Below are 16,438 nucleotides of genomic sequence, written 5' to 3'. Positions count from 1 at the left end.
GAGCATTGTGAATTACTAAGTATCCACAGAAGTACCTGACCTTTCTCATAGATCTTTTGTTTGTCTTCCTGGGAGAGAGATTTGACCTTCTGCTGGAGTTTTTCTGTTTCCATTTGTGTCTGTTTCTCATAATACTTCTTATCTGGCTTCATTGACAAAGTCAGTTTATGCCGATTATTCTGCAACCACAACAAAAAGTTGAGACAATTAAATGTTAACCTATTATATCAGCCTATGGTGGTGTGTTCTTGGTGCTAGTGCACTGTTTTTATCAACTTTTAGAAATAGTAAAACAAAACAAAACCTTATTTCTCAGGTCTTGGTTTGCAGAGTAAAGTCCTCAAACCCATAAAAATCCTTACAGCCACACCCGCTGTGTCATAAGTAACAAGCTCACATTGAAGTTCTTATCTCTCTTATAAATTTACGAGTATTCAAGTTTTTCTTTATATAATGTTGTAAAATACCACTTTTTAATATTAACAATTCTGTTTTGTGTGTGCTGCTTCTGGGGCTTGAACTCAGGGTCTGGATGCTGTCCCTGAACTCTTCTGCTCAAGGCTAGCTCTCTACCACTTCGAGCCACAGCTCTACTTCCAGCTTTTGTTAGTTAATTGGAGATAAAAGTCTCAAGGCCTTTCCTGCCTGGGCTGGCTTAGAACTTCAATCCTCAGATCTTAGCCTCCTGAGTAACTAGAAATATAGGCATGAGCCACCAGCGACTAGCTCTAACATTATCAATTTTTGATATGAGTTTAAAAATCAAACTCATTTTCATTACCTATTAAATATTTATAAGCTGGAACTAAGTTTGTGATTGACCACTTTATAATTACTTGGACAAAACGGATGTTGATCTAGTGTAAAACTAAATGTTAGAGGACTTTACCTGCTTCTCTTATCATTTTGACTGTTAAGCCATGCACAAAATGCTCACTTGTAATAGTACCAAGAGAGTTCGGAGTCTGAGGAATATACGAAAGCTTATAACAGAGAAACTGTGAATCACACAGAACTAAACCATGGCCCACGTTTGATCTAGCAGCACACATGAACAGAGTTGTCCTTTAAAACAGGCAACAGTGATTTGGCAGGAACATTTTTCAAAATGCTCCACCGCACTAATGAAGAAAAAGCAGGAGCCACATAACCCCTCACAGACACTTGGGATTCTGGCAAAGCGAATGAGCAAGCATCAAGCGCGTTCCGTCCAATCAAAGACGACCACCTCGATTATATTGTGGAAAACAGAGTTCGAAAACAAAATGCTCATCCATTCAGGAACAGAAATGGACTTACAGGTACAGGTTAGGAGCTGGAGGTTGTGTGTGATATTTGGAAATGCAGCCTTTGAAGGTACAAACATACATACATGCCACAGCTTCCTTACCTGAAAATACTGCTTCATTTTTTCTTGCAAATATCTGGGATTTTCCTTGAGACACTGTCTGAACTTAGACAGCTGATTGCCCATCTGCAGGAGCTCCACGGGATCTCCGTCATGGTTCCAGCATGCCGCTATGTACTGGGATGAGGAAATGGAAACCCAGTTGCAGACCACATCACACACCATGGCACACACAAACACTCGGTTACCCCAGCAATCACCAAAGCCATGGCACTCTACTAAGACCCTAATTTCTGCATTAGGAACAAGATTCGTCATTTGGTTGAAAATCTCATCTTAAACTACTATGCTCTATTTTTTTTTTAAGTATAGTTTAAAGTATCTTCAGAAAACATAACAATTACCAATAGCATACTGGTTACTGTATATCACTATCCATTTAGCCGGCACCAATGACTCATGCCTATAATCCTAGCTACTCAGGAGGCTAAGACCTGAGGATCACAGTTTAAAGCCAGCCTGGGAAGACTCTTATTTTCAATTAAGTCACAGAAAAAGACAGAAGTGGAGCTGTGGCTCAAGTGGTAGAGCACTAGACTTGAGCAAAAAGAGCTCAGGGACAGCACCCAGGCCCTGAGTTCAAGCCTCGGGACCAGAAAAAAAAAAAAAGGAAAAGAAAAACAAAAATACAAAAACCCACTATCCATTTAAAGCATGCTGTGTAAATCTAGCTCACACAATAGTACATCTGAAAGCCAATTAAGTAAGTTAGGGAAAAATAAAATTATGAGTACACTTAGATAAAAGCTCCGAAACAGTGAGCTTTCAAGGCCCAAACGAAAAGCACTGCCAATATTAATCTATATTTTCAGCATCAGGTGTGACTAACTCCAAAAATAAACCACATACTGATGTCAGGTCGAGACCGAAGCGGGTAGACTGGTGCTTCATTTGTATTTCCAATTTATGAAGCAAAGCTTCAATGCAGTCATCTTCAAATCCTTTCCTAAAGAATACAATGAATAATTGCAATGTGGAGAAGAAATAGAAGTTCTCTGAAGAAACACAAAGTAGCTGAGGTAACATGTAAGCCGCAAAAGTGAACTAGACACACTTTTGCTACACACAGAAGGCCCAGGGTGGAGGAGGCCCCGCCCCTGTGATCCCCACAGACCATTCAGGTGGAAGGAAGCATGTCTTTACCACAGGCCACACTTACTCCACTACTTCATCAATGGTTTTGTCCACAAGGTCTCTGACTGTCGGAATGTCTTTCTCCTCAATTCCTTGGAGGCCGATGCTGAAGTAGGCATCCTTTGTGTAGCCATTATAACTAGAATACAACCACAAACACACACACACAATGCATTAAAATCCACCCACTCCCACCATTCATCTGTAAGGTGCTTTATTTAAAGATCGGGACTAAGAACTTCCAATCCCAGCTCCTACTAAAGAAAGCTCACTGAAAGCATTCCCAGACACTGCCTTCTCATTTCTGCATGGTCAGAGGCACAGCATGTCTTTTTACATACATGTGTTACTACAAGTCAGTATACATCCAGCTTCTGTTACAGTTAAAGTATTCTAGATGTAGGGAACTGCTGGGTTTTTACCACATCTCTAAACCTTAAAGAATACTTCAGGAAGTGATTTTTAAAACAGGACAGCAAGCAGAATGACATCCTAAGATCTTAGAAAAGTGAATTTACTTATTCACTTATCTTTGCCCGAAGTCTGACTTCAGGAGACATGAATAGCTTATCCTGGAACCATAATCTAACTCAGAGCTGCCCGGTGCACTGTGAGCTGCTAACAGCTCTTCTCCATGGATCAACCAAAAATGTCCCAACCAAAAATGTCCCAGACACTGTCCAGTGTCATTAAAGGGACGGGGGTACCCACAGGACCAAGCCACCCCCACTGAGAGCTACTGATCTAAACGGACAATAAAACGTACCCAACATCGGGGGAAAAGTCTGTGCCCAATCCAGACTCAATTAAAGCTTTGTAGAAGGGGGAATTGGGCCCAGAAATCAAGAGGGAAGACAGGAAACTCAACGCGAAGGCTTCAGAGGTATCTGTGATCCTTCAATGGAGAAGATAGGGGAAGGCAAATGGGAACATAATTATTAGTTATAAATCATTTTAAATCATCACACTTTTATCTCCAAACCACCAAAAGTTCTCTAGAAATCCTTGCATTTGACATGTATTTTAATAATTACTTGTGCAAAAGATTGTTTTATTCCCTATAGACTAGGATTTTTTTTTTGGAAGGGGGGGCACAAAATCATAAAATATCATTATGTAGCAAATGCTGTCACATGACGGAGAGTCATTTCACATATATGATTCTAGCATGGCTACAGGATCATGTCAACACCATAAAGTTGGTGAGAAAGAAATGGCAGCTGAGGTGCACAGCTTCAATTCACAGCCAGTTCCTGGGTGGGGTGGGTAGAACCTGGGTCCCCCTTTCTGTACCACGCTGTCCAGCCCATCTCTAGAATGACAAGGTTTCCTGTGCGGCAGATTTCCTCTGAAACCAGTATTCATGGCATTCGCCTCACACACAAAGGGCCTCAACTCTTAACATCTGCTCTTCTACAAAGTCCTTTCTCCAGAGACATGGAAATTTTAAGTATACTAAACAAATGATTTTCCTTGTGGAGGACTACAAAGAATGATTTTCCTCCCACATCCATTTTTGATGTGTTTAAAATTCTGACATTTTTGTTCTCTGTGCCTAAAACCTGCTTGATCTTTCTCTCTGCATCCTAGCAGTATATTCATTATTTCAACCACCTAAGTGGGATATTTTCCTGCTGTCTTCAGCTAGCCAGAACTTGAATGCCAAATACTCACTCGGGTAGGAGGAAGCTGACGCTGACTGTTGTTTGCTTAGCGGCATTGGTGGCAAGGGAATCGGGGCCACATGTGACGTGGAACTCCCTCTGCAAAAATGACGAGATGCTTTATGTAGGCGAAGAGTGTGACTGCCTGCAAGGGGTCATAGGTCACCCGGATCTATGAAATGGCCCAAGATACGGGTTTCCCTAAGTTAACTTTCTTTATGAGCGTTGTTTAATCTTTTTCTTTTTAATTTTAATTTTTAATTTTTTTGCTGTTGTTATTGTTGTTGTTTTGGAGTCATGGGGCTCGAACTCAGGGCCTGGGTGCTGTCCCTGAGTTCCTTTTGCTCCTGGCTAGTGTTCTACCACCTTGAGCCACAGTCCTATTTCCAGCTTGTGGGTGATTAATAGGAGATAAGAGTCTCAAAGATTTTCCTGCCCAGGCTGGCTTTGAACTGTGATCCTCAGATCTCAGCCTCCTTAGTAGCTACAGGATCACAGGCATGAGTCACCGGTGCCCCACTGCTTAATTTTTTATACATGACTTTAAGAGGTTGTACAAAGGACTTACCAAGGCATCTTGATCATTTCAACGTTCTCACCTGGCAGTGTTTAATCTTGATAAGCTCTCATGCACACTTGCCTAGGCCCAAAGGACACTTCCAACTATGACTGGCAGGACACGACCAACACCTTGGTTCAATCTAGTGCTCGAACAGGATGTTGCACTGGTAAGAACGGGATGAGGCTCTCACCGGCTTATCCCAGCGCTTCTGGGCTGGCACTGTGGTGCTTGGCTCAATTTTCTGAAATCTACTCAGTGCCTCTTCGTGAATTTGTTTCAGATGCTGTTCTAATGGGAAGCTGCCATAAGTGAAGAACCTAAAAATAGGAGGGAAAATATTAGACTATTTTCACTTAAATGATCATGGCATTTTAAACACAATGAGTCTGGGGTACCTGGCAGTGTCCACCAGACCACCCCTACAGGGAAGGACGCTTTACAGAGTAATGCACTTGTTTGCACTTGCTTTAATGAAAAACACCAGAGAGAAGTGTTTGCCTTGTTAATGCGACAAGTGGTTTAAATCAACCACAAAGTATGCAAGGCTTTGTTAAACGCTAATTCAGTAAAAACCCATGAGCTATTTTAAAATCATTCTTTGCCATGAGTGACAGCAATACAATAATCCATCTAAAACTGGGAGGAAAAAACAAATAAAGAATTTCATACAACTCAACCTTAGGCTACAAACTGCAGATTCGAGGTTTCAAAGATAACACATATTCAACCAGAGGACAAAGGTTTCAGTACCAGAGTTGAGCCTTTTCTCCACTATATTTAAAGTTGTGTGAGTGGTGGTTAGAATTTGGGGACCTAGATTTTTAAAGATCCATTTGAAATTTTCCATCAAGGGCCTGGAGATGAATGTGACACTGCACTCCTGTGGATAATACAATGGTATTCAATTTTCCCTAGTATCTAGCTTTGTGTACATAGGTACAGAACTCTATTGGGAAACAATCAACTAAATATCTGAGCCGGACGAGGCTGGGGAAGAAGGAGCAGGGGGAGTGGAGGAGGGGAAACTGAAGAAGTCCTTGAATACCAAGAAATGGCAGGGGAACTGCTGAGACAGTGTGAGCGCAAATACCTTGGTTCCATTGTATCGTGTAGCTACAAATACATACTAATACTTTCCATGACATCATGCTGGTATTTTTTTTTAAAAAGCAAAAAGCAAAAGAAGGTAGGAAAGAGAGAGAAGAGAAAAATAACCCCCTCTATCATCACTGGAGAAAAGCTTGTGCCACAATTCTCCTACTAAACTTGAGAAGACACTGGTCCCTGCTTTTTCCAGACTATATTTCAGAGTGACCCAAGGTATTCCCCTTCCCCTACCTCACCAGAAGCACAGCTAGTAAAGGTAGAAGCAATCCCAGAATCAGATAACTTCACAAACTCAAAGTACGATGACATTCATTATAGAAGTAAGCTCCATCAACATCAGGTACCATGATTTATCCCAAACAGCTGGCCTGAGGTTGCATAGACAAAGCTGGAAGCTGTCAGTGCCAAGGCCGGTGGTCCCCATCTGATCCTCTGACTCTAGCATGCCTACTGGTGCGTGGAGAGGCATCCCAGGGTCTGAGGGCATGTGGCGGGGAATATAGGGCATCACTGAGGACAGATTCAGTTAAAAATTAATTTTAATCTGTCTCTAACCAAGTCTCTGGATATACATAACAGTTCTGGAAAAACCAGGGACATTTCCATCAAGGCCACAAAGCAGTCAAACTGGCTGGAAAGTGAAAGGGCTCAGAGGAGATCTGGCCTGTGGATCTTCCGTTGAGACTGTCCTCCAGGGGAAGGAATGCAGGACACATTGAATGACAAGGTGCCTGACAAATATCTGAGGGACAGATGCAGAACTTGAATGCAGAATAGAAACAGTTGTCTTTACATTATTAAGTCTGATAAATAGTATCTATATATGAAAACGTTCTTCATGGTTTAGGGTCACACAAAAACTAGAAGTGAGAAAGCATGTCTGTAATTTACCTCCAAAACTGCCAGTACAGAATGATTTACTTGAAACAAAATACCAGCAAAGAACTGTGTACAGATCCAGGCCTGGTGACTCAAGTCTATAATCCTAGCTACTCAGGAGTCTGAGGTGGTTCAAAGCCGGCCCAGCCAGGAAAACCTGTGAGACTTTGATCTCCAATGATCTACTCTGAAAAAGATAAAAGCGGAGCTGTGGCTCAAATCATAGAGATCTAGCCTTGTGCAAAATGAAGCTCAGGGAGAGCAGCTAGGCCCTGAGTTCAAGCCCCAGGATTGGCACAACAACAACAAAAGAAATGAGAAAGAAAAAAAATATGTGCACAGAGGTTAAGGATTCCATTCTATATTCTCACACATTTTCATAGCTCAATTTAAAATGTGTTGTATTTAAGTCTTGAAAATGTGAATTCACACTGGGATTGATTTTTTTCACACGTAATTATCTGTGTTTTATTATGAGTCATACAAAAACCAGCAGCTCATCAAGACGTCTCCAAGTTTCCTCTATGGCATTCACCATTTATGGAGCATATAGCTGTGTCACATGGACTCAAAGCCACAGGTGCCATATGAATTCGTCCCACAGATTGGATGCCATGGCTAGCCTTCCCATTCCACATGATGCGGCTGTGGCACAGGCCGGGACAGGGACTGGACTGTCCAGCCGGACAGTCCCTCAACCTGTGCGCCATCAGCATACTGCGCCAACTGTTACCACCGAGCATGTTTGAAGTGAATGTCAGGGGAAGTTAGAGAGGCAAACTAAAGCAAAGAATTTTAATCAAGAGAGGCCGGGTCCTTTCGGGTATGAATATAAGCAAGTGGGTCTTGATATGCCATGACACCTTTAACCCAAAGTATTACCTGGCGTTACTTGGGTGATAGTGAGTAGCATGGAACTGTTTCAGTTGTTCCCAAGAGAGCTCTGGGATGCACAGGGGATCGCCCCCGGAGATCACGGAGTATGTATGGTCAGGGAGGAGTTTGTTCTGAAGGTGCTGCGAGAATATCCTCTCATTATCTGTCTTAAATTTTGGAAGAGAAAGAAAGAGAGAGAGGAAGAGAGAAAGAGAAAGAAAGAAAAAATACATAAAATATAGTCATACACTAAAAAATATTACTGCCAATCACAGACTGTATATATGACACACAACGAAGGTCCCAGAATATAGGAACGTGATCTAGGTGTGTGGTGGTTGAACCATCTAGGTGTGTTGGCCTGTATGGTCAAGTGCACACAGGATGAGGCCTTGTACAGGCCTGGGCCATCTATAAACACCGATGGCCACTTCTCATAGCACTGACCCTTGCTAATTCAAGGACTCAGTACATAAGATGAGAAAGAGTACAATGAGACCTACATGCTGTCTCTTTCTCACACGTGTCTCTACCCCACAGTTTGACACAGCTAATTTTAACACAAGGGCGTAAATACTTACAAATGCTCCCTTCATCTCATTAAAGACGACACCTTTGAAGGTCAGGGGTGTCTGGGGGTCACTCGGATTCTCGTGTTCTAGTCGCCATCCTTCTTGCCTACGTCATGATAAACAGATCAGTGAAGAAGATGGTCAAGCACATAACTAATGTCTAAACCAGTGAGCAGATCATTACATACCAGAAATCCAGTTCCCGCAAGCATGGAAAAAAGGTGGCATCCAAATACACGGAGAGGAGGTTCTGAAAATCCTTGGGGTTTTGGGTGGAGAATGGGTACATGGTATAGTCACTCGCTGCAGACAAATGAGAAGTGAGATTTTAAATACTAGGGAGATTCCCATGGCAATGAACTACTTTCCCACCTTGTTACCCTCCCAGAGTAAGGTTTAAACTATGAGTGGACCAGAGGTACCAATGACCGCTGCTGCAGATCCACGCTTCCTTGCCCAACTCTGCTCACTACCCCAGGCCTCAACCTTCCCATAATGCAGAGCAGTTCTCACACGAACTCTGCAGCCTGGGAGGAGGACCTGGGTCCTGTGAGCACTGGTCTCTACCCTGTTGTCTCTTTCCTCCCAAATGCTTGCTTCTCGCCAGGAGCCTGTTCCCCATCCTCACATTTACCAGGAGTAAACATCCAACACCCACTCGCGTGACAATGTGACAGATGCCTCGAGCGGCAATAGGCCCAAAAGAAAATCACTCTGAACTTTTTTGAGGGAAAAAAAGAGTCCTAAAAAACCTTTTTTTGTGACCTGGCTGTGATGTGACATTCTTTTTTTTGGTTGGTTGTGGGGCTTGAACTCTGGGCCTGGGCACTGTCCCTGTGCTCTTCAGCTCAAGGCTAGCACTCTACCACTTGTGCCATAGCGCCACTTCTGGTTTTCTGGTGGTTTACAAGAGATAAGAGTCTCACAGACTTTCCTGCCCGGGCTGGCTTTGAACCATGATCCTCAGATCTCAACCTCCTGAGTAGCTAGGATGACAGGCGTGAGCCACCAGTGCCCAGCTTGATGTGACATTCTTAAATGATTGAATTTCCAGCACCTGTCCACTAGGTGAGGGCTTGGTAAAGCCTTGTATCTCCTTCACTGATTCCTCTTTTTCCTTAGAAAATGAAAGTGCTGGTGGCTGGTGAGCCCCACAGTGATTCTGGTGGTGGATGTCACTCTTACCTGTAAAGGCGTTCATGAATGTGGATAATGACCTATTCAGCATTTTGAAGAACGGGTCTCGACATGGATACCTCTCAGACCCACACAGGACCGTGTGCTCTAGAATGTGCGGGACACCGGTGCTGTCCATGGGCGTTGTTCGAAACTGTACACTGAGGCAAAGAGGAGAAAAGATGAGACAATGAAGACTGTCCCAAGCTCCAGGGCCTTCGACCACCTGGGATTTCTCTAGGTTCTAATACCTGAAGCCGCTGATTCACACTGTACCATGTTAACCTTCTTACAGGAGTTGTAATATATTCAGGAGCTCTTTACTCAACCTTTTCGGGGCATTCCATCCATAAGCATAACATATGAATGAGACAGACATTCATTTACAGTACTCAAGGCAGGCTAGATGTTCTGAATGGAAACCATGCACCACGTACCTGAACAGGTTGTTGGTGTCTTCCCGTGCCAGGTGCAGGTATCTGGCTCCCGTGGTGTCATGGCTGAGCTTCACGGCAGTGAGGAAGAGCTCGGGAACGGAGGTGACCTTTGGCAGGAAGAAAACATAAGATAGAGTAGTTTCCTTCAACAAAAGAGATCTGGCTTTTCTGCCTGCCATCAGCCACCACCTGGAAGCCAGCCCAGCACAGCTGGAAGGCACAGGTCATCCTGCCCAAGCCCTTGATCTTACAAGTCAGGAAATTAAGACCCAAACAAAGCTCTTGACAACACACTTTGGAAAATATACTCAATCTCATTTTTGGATGAAGAGAGCTGAGCCTCAAGGAGATTAAAAGAAAACTACTTGGATCCCAGAGCTAGGCCTCGTCCTTTCTAGGACTCTGTGTCACACTTCAGTGTCACGTTCCCTGCACACCTGCTGCATCTCTAGCTTTCACACAGCATTGAAGCTTGGAATAGCCCTGTAGGGAAGGCAAACCCAGGAAGGGGCTTTCACCCTAGCAATCAACTTTGCTGCATTTCTTAAGTGGAGCAAGGATTGTTATCAGCTGTGCTAGCGGGAGGGTCACTGTGTACACAGCCAGGGCCTCGCACACCCTGAAGGGCCAGGAAGATATAAATGGCCTCAATAAAGGTTGATGAAAGAGTGTCTGGGCATGGTGGTGCATGCCTATAATCTCAGCCCTCTGAAAGCTGAGGCAAGAAGGAAGATTGTGAATTTAAAGCCAACCTAGGCTACAAATAAGACCCTGTCTCAACAACCCTCTGCTATACCCACACACACCCACACACAGAATGAATCCTCACTTCCCTGGGAGGCAGACAAGAGAAAAGGGTGGGTGCTGTCTTCTCTTTAGTTTGATGAACGCAGAGTCTTGTCTTCCAAGCACCCTAGCCTGCTCTCCTGCAACCTCTCAGCGTCATCCCCTTTGCTCAGGGACCGTGAGAGCAACTTGGACATTTTCCCACTGGAAGTGACTGGCAGAGCTGTGATCACAGGAGTCTCAGCCTGATTTAGGGGCCTCTGACACACAAAGGACACATACCATATGCTGGAAAATGACCACCTTGCTTTCCAAGCAAACCATCCTTGACATATGTGATCAATACGTTTGAAATCAGTGGACCCTGTGAGAGATCTCTCTAATAATAGCCTTTTCATTGTCAATCAGTCTATCATCAATTTTTTTTTAATTTGTAAGAGGAAAGAATTCACCATCCTGAATTCTCATTAGCAGCAACTTGTGTATGTATCCAAACTATGTAGCATGGCCTGTGAAGACCTTTGCAAATGGCCTTGTTCTTGTGACTCATGCTTTCCAGACCTTGAGTGCAATTCCTTCAGTAATTGGCCTTGCTCTTATACTCATATTGAGAGATAATTATCTTTCCTTCTCTTTTTTTTCCTTCCTTCCCTCCCTCCCTCCATCCCTTCCTTCCTTCCCTCTGTCCCTCCCTTCCTTCCTTCCTTCCTTCCTTTTTCCCTCCCTCCCTCCATCCCTTCCTTCCTTTCTTTCTTCTTTCTTTCCTTCTTTCTCTTTCTTCCTCCCTTCCTTCCTTCCTCTCTCTTTCTTTCTTTCGTTGGTACCTGTCCTGGGGCTTGAACTCAAGGCCTGTGGGCTGTCCCTGAGCTTTTTTGCTCAAGACTAGCACTCTACTACCTGTGCTACAGCTCCACTTCTAGCTTTGGGGTGATTAAATGGAGATAAGAGTCCTACTGACTTTCCTGCTCAAGCTGGCTTTGAACTGCAGTCCTTAGATCTCAGCCTCCTGAGTAGCTAAGATTAAGTATGTGAGCCACTGGCATCCAGGCAGGCGGCTTTCTTTCTCTCTTTTTTTTTAAGCAGTCATGGGGCTTGAATTCAGGGCCTGGGTGCTATCTCTGAGCTCTTTTGCTCAAGGCTAGTGGTCTACCATTTTGAGCACAGATGCACTTCCAGGTTTTTGGTGGTTAACTGGTTAATTAAGAGTCTCACCTGAGCTGGCTTTGAACTGTGATGCTCAGATCTTAACCGCCTGACTAGATAAGATTACAGGTATGAGCCACCAGTGCACTCCAGATGGCTTTCTTAAATGCCACCTTCACTTCCTCTTCTACTACCAGCTGCAACGACCGGCCCTCCTCTCTTCCTCTCCTTCCTTGCCTGCAGCATCTGAAGGCTGCTCATAGAAGGCTGTCTAGATGGGCAACTATGTGACGATGCATTTGTTACTAACATCAAGCACACCACAGAGTGGAAAAGTGGATACTTTCCAGTTATCACAGTAAATTAAAAGCAAGGTGTAAGGTTTAAGCAAAGACAGAATTACAACCCCTTGACCCCAAACTAAGAACTAACAAAAATCCATTTTCATATAAACCAAGTAAACACTAGTCTATAATCTTTTACCTATAATTCTGAAACCCAAATTGCTCAGGGAGGTAAATACACACACACACACCCCTACATAAATTTATAGCCAACTATTTGACAATAAAATAGGGATTTTACCAGGGAACTGAGATATTACTGATCATATTTAAGAGTAAGCCACAGTTTAGGATGCCAGAACATAAGTGTATTTGATTACAAAAATGAAGCTGAGATCTGCAAAGGGCCTGGGGATCATTTTATTTGCAAACTCTGCTCAGGTGAGCATCAACTATGAGCCAGGACTATGGCAAGGCCTGGTGATACAGAACTGTAGCCTGGCTTTAAAGGGACCTCTGATGTCAATAGAAGCCCCCTGTGTTACCTACCTTGAGTTACAAAGCGCACACCACGACAGCTCCTACCTGGTTTACGGTGAACCCGTGGATCTTTTCCCCCACTTTATATTGCAGCGCTTTCTCACAAGCGTTGATGCTCTTCTCCCTCCATATTCTGGGTTGTGCACTGCTGTATTTAAGAAAAGTCATTAAAGTGAGTTGATTTTCAGGCAGGGTCCTGTAATTCGGAAACACACGGAATGATTGCTGTGTGAAGAGATGATTGAAGAAAAAAAGATTGCATTTTCGAAAACTGTGGACATTACAGAAATAAGCTCCAGTAAAATTTCCACTTCAACCTTTTAAGGGGACTACAATTATATTTTATAAGATGTGGGTTTGCTGGGCATCAATGGTTTGAGACTATTATCTGAAGTATCTCAGGAAGCTGAGATCTACAAGATCAAAGTCAGCCCAGGCAGAAAAGTCCATGAGACTCAGTCTCTAAAACAACTAGTAAAAACAGCCAGGTGATGCTCAAGAGGTAGTGAGCAGCCAAAGAAGCAAGCTATAGGGATGTAAGGCTCTGAGTTCAAACTCAGACACCAGCAAAGTAAAACAAAAATTGTGGGCCACTTAATGTTGAGTAACAACAAAAGACAATGTTTTACTTTTTACAGTATTATTCTGCACAGATATAATTTAAATAGGTAACAATTGGTGATGGTGATTTAACTTTTTTTTTCTTTTTGGTGCCAGTGCCGGGGCTTAGATTCAGGGCCCAGGCGCTGTCCCTGAGCTTTTGTGCTCCAAGGCTAGTGTTCTACCACTTATGTCACAGCTACCACTTTCAGTTTTTTGGTGTTTCAAATTGTAGATAATCTCACAGACCTTCCTGCTTGGATTGGCTTTGAACCAAAATCCATCCTCAGGTGAGCTATGACTTGCTGTTAAAATAATTATTCTTTCAAATTATAAGATTTTCTATAAAATTAACATTGTAATTCAGAAATATTTATTTTAATATTTTACATGTACAGGGAAAAATCCCCACAGATTTGGCTATTAGCAACTTAGCAAAGTATGCTAACATCCACCCACAATTCCTTACTGATTTAGCAAATTCTACATTATGAACTACTCCAAATTCCGAAGTATTTATCATTAAGAGTACGAAATGTATGAAAACCCTGAGAAACATAGGTGTTTTTTTCCCTCCTACACACCTGAATAACATTCCCAATGCCAAATTCAAGCCCTCCATTAGGGACCCTCCCGCCTCTGACTAATACCCCACACTTCTACACCTGTTGCATTAGCTAAACTGCACTATAAACGAGGATTTTGTGCATCAATATGAAAACCAAAGACTTCATGATCTTTATTTTCCCATAACCAGAGTCACTTAAAATAAGTTCAAGTTCAGGAGGCTCCGATTTAATGTAAACATAGTAGCCCGAAGTTATTAAGCAGCATCTGCGGAAGCCTGAGGCCTCTCGGCCGCCCCTCAATAATGAAATTGGAGGCCCTCTATTAACGAGCGCCATAAACTCTAATTACTTTTATTACACATGTGAAAATCCACATCACTTCAAAAAGCCCTGACACCCCCACACAGGGATGCCCCAGGGAAAGTGGGTCAGGCCAGCTCCTCAGACCTGGTTCCCCTTCAGATCACAGGGTTCCAGGGGCAGCACCCCAACCCTAGAAAGTGGGACAGACCTCTCGGGGGTCGGGATCGCCCTGCCATCCCTCCCCGCAGGCCCTGCCGGGGTCCTCAAGCTGAGATCTGAGGTTCTGGATTTTCATGGGGGTGGGGGGGGGAGGGCGAAGGACGAGTTTGGGCTAAAAGTTTCAGACAGCGGTGTCACGGTGCTGGATTCCCGACAGCGGCCCAGGGGATCCGGAGCCCCCAGCCCTGGTAGCTGTCCCCCCAGGCCCAGGGATGGGAGTCCCCGGCGACTCCAGCCCGCGCCCCGCCACCCACCTCCCCGGTCCCAGCGCCCCAGTCGCTCCAGCCTGTCTCACCCTCCGTTCAGCCGCCGTAGCACCCCAAGACTCTGTCTCCCGCCGCAGCGCCACATGGCTTGGTGGTCAGTGCTGGGTTATCCAGGGGTTCAGTCCTTAAAGCGACGCACGGCGCGGGGGCGGATCACGACTGCCAGGGCTCCCATTGGTCAGCCGAAACAGAAGCTTGCTCTCCGATTGGCTGGCGATGAAAAGGGCGGGTTACCCTGCTGGAAGCTCAGCCTCGCGGGAGGGACAGGGCCTGAAGGGGCGGGGCCGGAGGGCGGGGGGCGGGGCCGGAGGGCGGGGGGGCGGGGCCTGAGGGCGGGGCGACGGGGCCGGTGAGCGAGTGCTGGACCGCGGCAGGGCTCTGCGTGGAGCGGTCGCAGTGGTGGACGAAAGGCCTGTAGAGGAATACGGAGCGCGAGGCGAGAAGGTGAGGTTTGGTGAGACGAGGGATCCCACAGGAAGGTGCAAGATGCATTTACAAGTGAGGGCATGGAAGAAGGATCTGACTTGTGTGGGTAGGGGCGGAGCATCTTCAGGTGGGCGTGGCCGGTGTTGGCAAGGGGCGGGGCGTAGCAGCTGAGGGGCGGGGCGCGCTGTGCAGGAGGCCTGCAGCCCCCCAGGTGATGATCGGGCCCGGCTGGGAGCCTGCAGTCTGCACCTGTGGCCTGCAAGACTTCCAGAGTAGCTCTGGGCCCCCTGCTGGAGGCTGGGGCGAGGCTCCAGGAGGCCCGAGCACCCCGGGGTTGGGCCTGGAGGGACACAGGGATTGTCTTTCTGACTCAGTTTCTCCAGGCATTCGTGCCTTCGCTGCCCGTTTCTGCTCTGTCTTCCTTCTGTGGGACAGGCCCACCCTCGTGGCCCTCCTCCTCCCGTCGAATGATGCTTGCAATCCGTGTAAAGACTTGGGGCCATATCCCAAGGAAGAGCCACCAAACGTCCCCACAGTGGAGTCGGTTGTGTCGTTCACTGAGTTCCTTCTATGGATGGATCCAAATGAACCCGCAAAGCAGGCTATCGTGCGAAGCAAGGCGTACAAGCTCCGTGTCCGCAGTGCCCTTGTTCTAAAGAGGATTCGGAGTACATGCAAACGTCTCATCACATCTCTGTGATCTTGGGGAGACAGCTGGGTGTTATTAAACCTACTTTGAGCATGCAGGAAATCAAGCACTGGAGTGGGGGATGTCACGGTATTTCTCCCTCTCTCTGAAGAATAGATGATAGATGCCATATAAACCCAGTAATTACCCCTTACTGGTAGGTTCTCATAGCGTACAGTCTTACTGATGGTTAAACTAGATACACACAGCAACAATTTATAAGTACCTTGGGTAGCACTTGACCTTGTTTTAAGGTTTATACATAATCTCAATGTGTGGTAACACAATTCAGTTCAGCAGTGAAAACTCAGAAATAAGGTGATTGGCTATGTTCTGAGAGCAGATCCCTATGTCGTAATGAAAGAAATCACTGTTTTGGCAAGATTAGCACATGTCTTTTTTTAAAAAAAAAAACAGGTTAGATGGTATTTGGCCTTTACAGAGGTAATGAAGTGACTATTGGGGTGTTAGGGCTTGGTATCTCCCCTAAAAGAGTTTGGAGACTTGATTTCCCCTACTTCATAATGTAAATGCATTTGGAGATTTTTTTACAGAAGTGATCAAGCTAACATGAGGTCATCCAGGTGACTTCTACTCTAATATTAGGAGAATTTGGATGCAGAGACAATTTGTTTTGAAGGCTGCCTTTCCCACTCTCTTACCTTCCTTTCTCACCATGTGACCCCTTCTGTATGTGGCAATTTTCCTTCCTGCTTCCCCCATTGTGACATAGCCAATCAGTTTTTCACTAGAGCAGAACAGAGGGGCCAGCTTATCTTGGGTTTTCAGCCTCTAGAAC

General features: G+C 45.0%; 1 protein-coding gene across 3 annotated transcripts in view; it reads right to left on the bottom strand.

Annotated features, from left to right (window-relative positions):
• The window catches only part of Pitrm1 (pitrilysin metallopeptidase 1), a 28,575-nt gene extending 13,951 nt beyond the window's left edge, over positions 1-14,624 (bottom strand). Inside the window, exons 1-14 of one of the 3 annotated variants that reach the window (XM_042685888.1) lie at positions 14,555-14,624; positions 12,614-12,716; positions 9,816-9,922; positions 9,388-9,539; positions 8,391-8,505; positions 8,212-8,308; positions 7,637-7,797; positions 4,959-5,085; positions 4,217-4,305; positions 3,309-3,437; positions 2,568-2,681; positions 2,258-2,354; positions 1,391-1,525; positions 41-179 (exon numbers count right to left, since the gene is read on the bottom strand). In XM_042685888.1, the coding sequence (XP_042541822.1) occupies positions 41-179; positions 1,391-1,525; positions 2,258-2,354; positions 2,568-2,681; positions 3,309-3,437; positions 4,217-4,305; positions 4,959-5,085; positions 7,637-7,797; positions 8,212-8,308; positions 8,391-8,505; positions 9,388-9,539; positions 9,816-9,922; positions 12,614-12,716; positions 14,555-14,610 (1,621 nt within the window). In that variant the 5' untranslated portion in view covers positions 14,611-14,624. Of the gene's footprint in view, positions 1-40; positions 180-1,390; positions 1,526-2,257; positions 2,355-2,567; positions 2,682-3,308; positions 3,438-4,216; positions 4,306-4,958; positions 5,086-7,636; positions 7,798-8,211; positions 8,309-8,390; positions 8,506-9,387; positions 9,544-9,815; positions 9,923-12,613; positions 12,717-14,554 lie in introns of all 3 variants that reach the window. The other 2 variants (XM_042685890.1, XM_042685891.1) reach the window with 2 other exon arrangements.
• Between the last annotated feature and the right edge of the window lie 1,814 nt (positions 14,625-16,438).

Source organism: Dipodomys spectabilis, unplaced genomic scaffold (assembly GCF_019054845.1).
Source record: "Dipodomys spectabilis isolate Male_0828 unplaced genomic scaffold, ASM1905484v1 ptg000096l, whole genome shotgun sequence".
Lineage (NCBI taxonomy): Eukaryota > Metazoa > Chordata > Mammalia > Rodentia > Heteromyidae > Dipodomys > Dipodomys spectabilis.
Note: the sequence above shows the minus strand (reverse complement) of the source record. Positions and strands in the feature narration are given on the sequence as shown.